Source organism: Montipora capricornis, chromosome 12, assembly GCF_036669925.1.
Source record: "Montipora capricornis isolate CH-2021 chromosome 12, ASM3666992v2, whole genome shotgun sequence".
Classification (NCBI taxonomy): Eukaryota; Metazoa; Cnidaria; class Anthozoa; order Scleractinia; family Acroporidae; genus Montipora; species Montipora capricornis.
This window is the reverse complement of record NC_090894.1, coordinates 39,232,438-39,242,437: the sequence shown is the minus strand read 5'-3', so window position 1 is coordinate 39,242,437 and position 10,000 is coordinate 39,232,438. Positions and strand designations below refer to the sequence as shown.

The window sequence follows — 10,000 nt, the reverse complement described above, 5'->3', positions numbered from 1 at the left end:
ACGGTTAAGGTTTAAGTTATCTTGTATTAGACAGAATCATGAAAGTTTTAAGACCATGTCTGGGCAAAGCTTTTGCCAGAGTGGACGGAAATCGTTTAGTATTTACATTCTAATGACGTTAAAACGTTACATTTGCTCTGATTTGTAAATTGAACTCGGTTAATATATTTATTTTTTTTATGTGTAAATAAAAAAGCTCTTTTTGAGCCTTTTTAGACAGAAAAAAAAAATCACGCCCGCCTCACACGCGGAAGGTCGCAAGTTCAAGTCCTGCCGAAAACAAAATGCATTTTTGAGGAGCCTATAGCTGAAGCTAAACGACCACAACTCCAGGTTTCTCATTTTGAAGACTGCTACTTCATGTTTATTCCAGCCCAACAACCTGCAGTCCCGCAATCTCCAAAGACCATTGATCATATGTTGTCAAGTCGAAGAAAATGCACTTTCCTGCTGTCCGTCTGGGTCTGTGCATCTGTACCTGTTAAACGCGAATTGCCTCAACTCAGCTACTTCACTCACGTGGTAAATAACAATGAGACAATTTAGACATAGAACACCACATTAGGACAAGTGGTAGGGTTTCTTTTCAACTCTCGCTCAAGTACACAGTACTTTCCCTGCACGGCCTGTTGGTCTAGTGGCATGATTCTCGCTTTGGGTGCGTAAGGTCCCGAGTTCGACTCCCGGACAGGCCCTTTTATACAGCAATGTTCATAGATCAAGAACTTGCCGTCAGTATCACGCCCCAACATACGGCACACTCTTCTTTCGCCATTGGAGGTCAACGTATCAAATTTAATTATGAATTGGAAAGCTTGGCAAATTCGTCTCACCCCTGCACATGATTAGCACATTAATGCCACAAACGTGTCACACCAGACCTCCCGCTGTTGTTCAAGTTAAAAAGCTTGAAGCAAGCATAGGATGCTCGCATCTTGGTCGAGTTGTCTTCTAAACCACAGAGCTGGATGACATTAAACTCTCTTACTCATAAGATTTAACGTTGACAAGTGGTCTTGTGACATTTCCATAGCTGGTCGCTCGTGTCACTTTTGTGCCTAATCCTAAGCTTTCTTCCGACCTGATGCTCTCTTCAATAATATATCTGATCACGGACGACGAGGTGTCAAGGCAAAAACAGACGATGCAAATGAGAAGCTCAAGGCATCGCGGTGGCGAACATTTAAGTGCAAATCGCATAATTATCACTTACCCAGCGTGGTTCCGGGAAACGGGGAATATAGCGCCCACTTCGCATGCGGGAGGTACCGAGATCGACACCCGGATTTTCCACAGACAGCCTGTTTTATTTTTACCAAGTTTAATCATGTCATGTCTGCGAGTCTTTCCTTGGAATGAAGAGCAGTTTATCCGCTGTAAACTTCTAAACAAGGTCTCTATTGGTTCAACGATGGGAACTCCTGTTCACCTGGTGACTGTGAAATCACTGGGACATTCATGGCAAGTGACAGAAAAGGAGCCTCACGGAGGAATGAGGTCCACCTGCTGACTTTTTCAGGAAACTTGGAATCCTCCATTTTTTAAACCTGTTAATGTTGACCCGAAAAACGTCCGTAATGAACTCTACAGGTGAAGGAAAATCGCTTTCAAGCCAAAGACCTCACACATAGACTCGCTTTGACGAAGGTGACGAAGTGATCTTCCGATTTTATCCCTTAGTCATGGCCAACCTTGACTTGTTTGCCTACAGCTGGCCTATGCCAATCAAAACAAAGCGTTCCTGGGTGGGCTTGAACCACCAACCTTTCGGTTAACAGCCGAACGCGCTAACCGATTGCGCCACAGAGACAGGTCTAAACGCTTGGCCGAGAACAAGGTTGGACAAACTTCCACTCAATCTTGACCACGACTATGGGATAAGCCTTCTAAATTCCTGCGGCCATTTTTTGTTGTCCTTTTCAGACACGAAAGTAGCAGTGTCGAGAAAAAGAACAACCAGTCCAGAACGTGTTGTTAACGATCCTTTGATTTCCTTCTACTCATGCCTCACTTGCTTCGTTATTTCCAACAGCTGTCGACAAAAACAACCAGCCCACAACGTCTTTGAAGAAATTTTTAACGTTCCTTTGATTTTGTTGCACTAGTGGTAACCCTTGAGAGCATTTATTTCGTGCTCTTACACTCCAGTATCTTAATGTTCCATTTTACGGTGACAACTCTATTCCGCAATAATCTTCGAGTTTCACACACACCAAAGACAAAGAAACTTTAAAAGCAAGCCTGATTTTAAATAGGCTTTTTGCAATGCCTGAAGTTCCTCATTCTTAAAAGAAAAGCCTTACATCAGAAGAGTGCAGTTGTGAAATTTGGATCATTTGAGACCACAGTGATCCTTTTCAATTTCATACTCCTTAACATTCCAAAATTTTTTAACCACTTGTGAAGTCGTGCTTGTTTTCGTAGTGTAGTGGTTATCACGTCCGCCTCACACGCGGAAGGTCGCAGGTTCAAGTCCTGCCGAAAACAAAATGCATTTTTATCGAGCCTATAGCTAAAGCTAAACGACCACAGCTCCAGGTTTCTTATTTTGAAGACTGTTACACCATGTTTATTCCAGCCCAACAACCTGCAGTCCCGCAATCTCCAAAGACCATTGATCATATGTTGTCAAGTCGAAGAAAATGCACTTTCCTTCTGTCAGTCTGGGTCTGTGCATCGGTGCCTGTTAAACGCGAATTGCCTCAACTCAGCTACTTCACTCACGTGGTGATTAAGAATGAGACAAATTAGACATAGAACACCACATTAGGACAAGTGGTAGGGTTTCTTTTCAACTCTCGCTCAAGTAATTTGCAACACAATGGGCGTGACGGTAGCTTTCTCTGCACGGCCTGTTGGTCTAGCATGATTCTCGCTTTGGGTGCGAGAGGTCCCGGATTCGACTCCCGGACAGGCCCTTTTATACAGCAATGTTCATAGATGAAGAAGTTGCCGTCAGTATCACGAAACATACGGCACACTCTTCTTTCGCCATTGGAGGTCAACGTATCAAATTTAATCATGAATTGGAAAGCGTGGTAAATTCGTCTTACCCCTTCGCATGATTAGCACATTCATACCACAAACGTGTCACACCAGACGTCCCACTTCTGTTCAAGTTAAAAAGCTTGAGGCAAGCATAGAATGCTCGAATCTTGGTCGAGTTGTCTTCCAAACCACAGAGCTGGATGACATTAAACTCTCTTACTCATAAGGTTTAACGTTGACAAGTGGTCTTGTGACATTTCCATAGCTGGTCGCTCGTGTCACTTTTGTGCCTAATCCTAAGCTTTCTTCCGACCTCACGCTCTCTTCAATAATATATCTGATCACGGACGACGAGGTGTCGAGGCAAAAACAGATGATGCAAATGAGAAGCTCAAGGCATCGCGGTGGCGAACATTTAAGTGCAAATCGCATAATTATCACTTACCCAGCGTGGTTCCGGGAAACGGGGAATATAGCGCCCACTTCGCATGCGGGAGGTACCGAGATCGACACCCGGATTTTCCACAGGCAGCCTGTTGTATTGTTACCAAGTTTAATCATGTCATGTCTGCGAGTCTTTCCTTGGAATGAAGAGCAGTTTATCCGCTGTAAACTTCTAAACAAGGTCTCTATTGGTTCAACGATGGGAACTCCTGTTCACCTGGTGACTGTGAAATCACTGGGACATTCATGGCAAGTGACAGAAAAGGAGCCTCACGGAGGAATGACCTCCACCTGCTGACTTTTTCAGGAAACTTGGAATCCTCCATTTTTTAAAGCTGTTAATGTTGACCCGAAAAACGCCCGTAATCAACTCTACAGATGAATGAAAATCGCTTTTCAAGGCAAAGACGTCACACATAGACTCGCTTTGACGAAGGTGAGGAAGTGATCTTCCGATTGGCCCCTTAGTCATGGCCAACCTTGACTTGTTTGCCTACAGCTGGCCTATGCCAATCAAAACTAAGCGTCCCTGGGTGGGCTTGAACCACCAACCTTTCGGTTAACAGCCGAACGCGCTAACCGATTGCGCCACAGAGACAAGTCTGAACGCTTGGCCAAGGACAAGATTGGATAAACTTCCACTCAATCTTGACCACGACTATGCGATGAGCCTTCTAAATTCCTGCGGCCATTTTTTCTTGTCCTTTTCAGACACGAAAGTAGCAATGTCGAGAAAAAGAACAACCAGTCCAGAACGTGTTGTTAACGATCCTTTGATTTCCTTCTACTTATGCCTCACTTGCTTCGTTATTTCCAACAGCTGTCCACAAAACAACCAGCCCACAACGTCTTTGAAGACATTTTTAACGTTCCTTTGATTTTGTTGCACTTGAGAGCATTTATTGCTTCCACTTACACTCCAGTATCTTAATGTTCCATTTCACGGTGACAACTCTATTCCCCAAGAATCTTTGAGTTTCACACACACCAAAGACAAAGAAACTTTAAAAGCAAGCCTGATTTTAAATAGGCTTTTTGCAATGCCTGAAGTTCCTCATTCTTAAAAGAAAAGCCTTACATCAGAAGAGTGCAGTTGTGAAATTTGGATCACTTGAGAGCACAGTGGTCCTTTTTAATTTCATACTCCTTAACATTCCGCAAATAATTAACCGCTCACAAAGTCGTGCTTGTTTTCGTAGTGTAGTGGTTATCACGTCCGCCTCACACGCGGAAGGTCGCAGGTTCAAGTCCTGCCGAAAACAAAGAGCATTTTTGAGGAGCCTATAGCTGAAGCTAAACGACCACAACTCCAGGTTTCTCATTTTGAAGACTGCTACACCATGTTTATTCCAGCCCAACAACCTGCAGTCCCGCAATCTCCAAAGACCATTGATCATATGTTGTCAAGTCGAAGAAAATGCACTTTCCTTCTGTCCGTCTGGGTCTGTGCATCGGTACCTGTTAAGAGGCTCTCCGGGTAAGAACGCGTAAGGCAAATTTCCGCCCTTCATCGATTTCCTTGATATTTTCAGTGATTGTCGACTACCCTATCCCATGTACAAATATCGCATTTACTTTGATCGATTCCATGCCTTTAATTTTTTTAGAGGACTGTTTCCGAGGTGACCTCTGAACTCCACAATTTGCCGTCTGTAACACCTTCGATCTAGCTGCAACTATCGGACACCAGCAAAGCTCTGCTTTCTATTATGGAAAGCTGATTATTTTATATATTTAAGAGTAACTCTTCTTTAATGCATCACAGGTTCAACGATTGAGTCCTACAAAATATTTACTGGGTTATGAATGTTTCAAAATACCTTATCTTGAGCCGAGAATTTTTTGAGGCGGGAGGTACCTGCGTTTGAAAGGTATTATCTCAGTTGTGGGACGTTATCTAGAGCTAAGACTACTACAGCTGGAAAGTACTTATACAAGGCTAACACATCATAGAATAAAACTTTTGGGCACTCGCTTGCGGGCGCCGTAAAAGGGTTCGTTATTTTCACAATTATTCGGCGCTATTTTGACATAAAAGGAACCGCCGTTCCATCTATTTTTTGATCGCAAGTTTGAGAAACATCCTTCTCTTGAGAAAATATTTGTATAGATAATTCAATTACTTCATCCTAAATGCCGTTCAACCTTCAAGATCTTGCATGTACGAAAATTGGCCTGTTTGTGAAGAATAAACAAGAGAAGACAAGGGAGACTCGTCGTCTACATATTTACTTATGCAAATTAGCAACCAAACTGGTGTGGTGTGTTCCTCACCAATACACTTGGGTACAGAATAATGTTTATGATCAGAATTATGTTCTGAGCTAGTGTGCAGTAGGTTACCGCATTGAGCACGGTGAATCCTTTTTCATGACAACGTAGTGTTGTGTTCTTGGTAGGGGCCGGTCGCGCAACAGTCAACAGCCGGGGGCAAAGAGGAAAAAATTATGTTATTTGCATTGATGCCATCGTAAATTTCCATGAAATACCACCTCTTGGCCGGCAATATCACGGTACGTTTAGCTTACTGTAGTTTGCGTCTTTAATTTGAACGTTTACGGTATGTCGGCATGTCGACCCAAGGAAAGTTAGATGGTGAGTTCGACGAGGTTGAAAGGGTTCAATCAGTACCCAACAAATGGCTTTACAACTATTAGTCATTCATCAAAAAATAAAAACACACACACACGCGCACAAAAACAGTTCAGTTTGCATTGGTTTTGCCTCCTTATTTCCAGACGATGTAACTTGTTGAGATTTGAATGGACTTACATGCCAGTAGTGCTCTAATTAAAGCATTTGCATTCTTGAACAAATGACATCAATAGATCTATCAGGTCCTTTTTTCTGTCTCTTGATTTAAATGGTACTTCATAATGGCGCAAGATATCCTTGAGCAGTGTGACGTTAAATTGATGCAGCTTATTTTTCTTCGCACACTCGCACAAGTTGAAGGCGTCGTATGAAAGGGGATGCTGCGGCCTCAGTTCCTCTGAGATGTGCTCCATCAGCCGCTGTCGCTCTTCTTCTTCTTCCTCTAGAAAGAGTTCCTTTGAACTTTGCTCACCTTCAGGTGAGGGTGCTTGTTGTCTTCTTCTGTTTGCAGACAGGCGTGAGAAAAACCCTTGCACTTGGCTTTTAGTCAACCACTCTTCTCGCTCAAATAACCTTCTGTTCTGCTCATCTCTTGCCTTCCGCATATCATTGGAAACTTGCTGAAGGTCAGCTTTTAGCCCTGACTGTTCTCCGGGGTCAAACTTTGCAATCAGGTAGTTTTTAACTTTCTCGGGGAATCTAGTTGATCCTGCTCGTTGCTTGGTTAGGGCCCAGCCCATAATAACACAGCTCGTGGCGGGCGCCGGTTCACTTTCACTCTGGTGGACAGGTTCGCAAGGTTCATCTTCAGTGATGTTGACTGTTGTGGTAAATCTCTCCACCCAATCTCTACGAATCGTATTGTAAAGCGTTTCTGACTGTCTTTCAGCCTCAACGCAGTGATCCCCTACATCTAAATGCGCTTCAAGTTCTGAAAACAGCTGAAAACTCTTCACACACCCAGGCTCCGAACATTCAAAAATTTCAATGTCCGAATTGTCCAAATCGTGATGACGATTGCCTTCATCTGAATCCTCCGCCACAGAATTTCTGCTTTGGTATACATGTGAATTATGAAAAGGGAAAAACTCTTCCTTAACTATGAGACAGGTGTCCCCTTGATCTTTTGTCACCAGCTGGTCGAATGAGATTTCCTTGCCATGCCCAATTCTGTAGGACTTCCACATACGAATAGTTTTCTCATCAATCTGAACGTTGTGCAGTTTGCTGAAACCATCTATTTTGTTCACTTCTAGAGTTAACTTCGCTTCGTCAACCTCACAAACACCTGCGGAGGTACCCTTCACTGGTCGTTCAGATAGTGCACTTCTCATGTCCCCCGCAGTCAGAATGTCGTGTCCTTCGTCGCAGAAACGGCGGATGCATGTTTTCATGGGGCACAAGATCCCATCACAAACGTCTTTGCCATATTGCGGTTCAGAAACGTCATAGCGACAAACGTCTGCACCAACCCGTTCACCAACCTTCCTTGCTGCAGCGATTAGAGAATTATTATGGTAGCAACTAGCTTCATCTGATCTCAAATAAACTTGGGTGATGTGAGGCTTCTTGGCCTTAAGTTCTCCTAATATGTTTTTTAGAATAGAACACACAGCGAACCAATCCTGTTGACATGCATCAAACAGATTAGCATATGACTGCATCTCCAGCTTTCCACTGACGTCAAGATCGCCTGTGATCACCGTCGATATGTGCCAACTCAATACTCTCTTACCGAACCAGTCGGACTTATTTTCTCGATATCTAAGCTGAAGAAACTTCATCGCCCAATCCATTATTATCAGCGCACAATTTGGATTCACACTTATCATCTTCAAGTGATCTTGCTTTGCCGCTTCTTGGTTAACGGAACGAACAACATGCGCCTTCCAGTGCAAGATATCTGCCTTTGCCAGCTTGAAGTCGTATAGCAGATCTTCTCGTTCTTCATAGCTGTAAGGAATCCACAGGGCACTTTGAATTCTATCTTCGACTTCATCGAATGCGTTTCGAAGGTCTTGGCAGTCACTGCAGCTTTCTGTGTGTTCAAATAGCGTTTCCCATTCCTTAGCCTTTCCTTGATTTCAGTGCACCATTGCCTGTCCATCCCTCCTTTCTCTAGATCATCGACTATCGATTCAATTTTATGGAAACCTGCAGAGCCATCGGCGGCCGTATTGTCGAGGCCTTGTAAAGACTTTCGCTGCGAAGCTTGTCTTACTTCCAGAATCTTGAAGAGGGTGGTGCGACTTACAGGTTCAAATCTCTCCTCCTGACAGAACTGCATGTACTGACTAATCATTGTAGAACGAGTTACTGTACGGACAACGTTTAGCATTTCCATTGTCTGGCCACTGTCTAGCTTAAGTAACTTAGTTCCGTAGGATACATCCTGATAAAAGTACGGGTGATTAATGAACTCAACGAAATGATCAACTTTGCTCATATCAATGCGGACACGATGGTATTTCTTCTCCTCAGGAGCCAAGCCTGCACCTATCGCTCTTGCATTACACCGCGCTCTATGTATCTGACGCGTAGACAGTTTTCCATATGGTGCATGAAGTTTCTTCAGTGTGCTCACCGAATACTTGTACGCATAATAGACTGAGAATTTGCGTCTTGGTGCTTTTGGTTTTAGCATTTTTGTAAGCGCTTATCAAGGTTTTGAGCACATCATCGGCTTCTGCTACGTCATCCATTTCTCCTAAGGTGGCCATGGCATTGAAAAGCACCTTCCCGTAGTTGGGGCTATCACTTCGCACACAAGCATGGAGTCTTCTTTGGCCTTTTCGATGAAGCACTGTCGCTGTTCTGAAGTACATTTTTCCCATGAGACAAGCTGTGATTTTGGAGGTTTTCTTTCGCAAGGAACATTTCTTGCAACCTCGTCCATCGCAGCGTTATAGGTGCTGACTAATTCAGGTCTATGACCAGAGGTTACTCCGGGAATCAAGACAGGACTCCAACAAGGACTGGAATGTGGGTTCGAGGCAGGCGTGGGGAACTGGCGAAATGGCGTTGTCTGCATTTCAGCAGCATTTGCTCGTATGGCTGTTCTTGCTTCAGCTTTAGCAACTCGGAGGATCGAAATATTATCTATTTTGCCGCGAGGTATAGGCGCGGATTTATAAAACATGTTAACCGTATTACTAAAGAGGGGCATTAAGGGACCGGTTTATGTAGAGGGGAGGGAAGAGACAAGGGGGTTCAAGGCTATTTTCCATTTGCAAAGAGGGAGGAACTATGTTTGTTTAGCTCTGGGTTGAAGGGGGTCAGTATGTAAATTTTGCAAGAGGACTTCTTAGTGCAATATCGGAAAATGAAAATCATCACAATTCACCAGTTGGGCAGGTCACATTACAGATTTACTGCAGTTAAATAATTATTATAGTACATTTCCTTTAATTTAATCCTTTAATTTCTTCACCATTCCAGAATGGCCTGCTTAACTATTTCTCTGCACGAAAAACTTCTCTTCAAATAATCAGGGTGCGGTTGTGGAAGAACTAATTTGTTTTCAGTATTCAGTATTCCTTAAATGGTAAGCACTTTGATTGTCACCATAAACAAACCTTGATTGCAGAAATTCTGGTGTCATATCATTCAAAAAGAATTCAAAAAGGGGTCCACGCAAATTGAGTGATCTTTGCCTTAACTGCTCGCTCTCAGCATGTGACTTGGCACTAAATTAGCTGCTTCCATGGTCTAGGACCTCGAACGCAATAAACATAATCAACAAACCTTTCAGTATCCGCTTCTTCCTGGTTAGACAAGACTTTAGCAGAGCTCTGCCATCCAGTTGCCGCCAGTCGCTCAGCATGCTTCTTACGGCAAGTGGTGCAAATAGCTATGTGTATATACTAACAACAATGTGTACGATGAATAACAGGAAACTATTCCTGAATGGTAGTAGAAAGAATCAGAAAGGGACAAACTATGCGGAGGAGTTCACACTATGGTACGTGCAGCC

General features: G+C 43.5%; 1 protein-coding gene and 4 non-coding genes across 5 annotated transcripts; 2 read left to right on the top strand and 3 right to left on the bottom strand.

The window, feature by feature from the left end:
• Positions 1–1,736: 1,736 nt before the first annotated feature.
• Positions 1,737–1,810, bottom strand: Trnan-guu (transfer RNA asparagine (anticodon GUU)). The gene has a single exon. It is a non-coding gene; the product is annotated as a tRNA-Asn (tRNA).
• Positions 1,811–2,414: 604 nt separating this feature from the next.
• Positions 2,415–2,487, top strand: Trnav-cac (transfer RNA valine (anticodon CAC)). The gene has a single exon. It is a non-coding gene; the product is annotated as a tRNA-Val (tRNA).
• A 1,469-nt stretch (positions 2,488–3,956) lies between these two features.
• Trnan-guu (transfer RNA asparagine (anticodon GUU)) lies at positions 3,957–4,030 on the bottom strand. The gene has a single exon. It is a non-coding gene; the product is annotated as a tRNA-Asn (tRNA).
• Positions 4,031–4,621: 591 nt separating this feature from the next.
• On the top strand, positions 4,622–4,694 carry Trnav-cac (transfer RNA valine (anticodon CAC)). The gene has a single exon. It is a non-coding gene; the product is annotated as a tRNA-Val (tRNA).
• A 1,524-nt stretch (positions 4,695–6,218) lies between these two features.
• Positions 6,219–7,361, bottom strand: LOC138025829 (uncharacterized). Its single transcript, XM_068872986.1, has one exon. It carries the CDS (start codon positions 7,359–7,361, stop codon positions 6,219–6,221), a length of 1,143 nt encoding a protein of 380 aa, XP_068729087.1.
• Positions 7,362–10,000: the final 2,639 nt, after the last annotated feature.

Excerpts from the sequence above, each read along its gene's own strand:
- LOC138025829 (XM_068872986.1), bottom strand. The coding sequence starts at position 7,361 with ATGAGAAGTGCACTATCTGAACGACCAGTGAAGGGTACCTCCGCAGGT.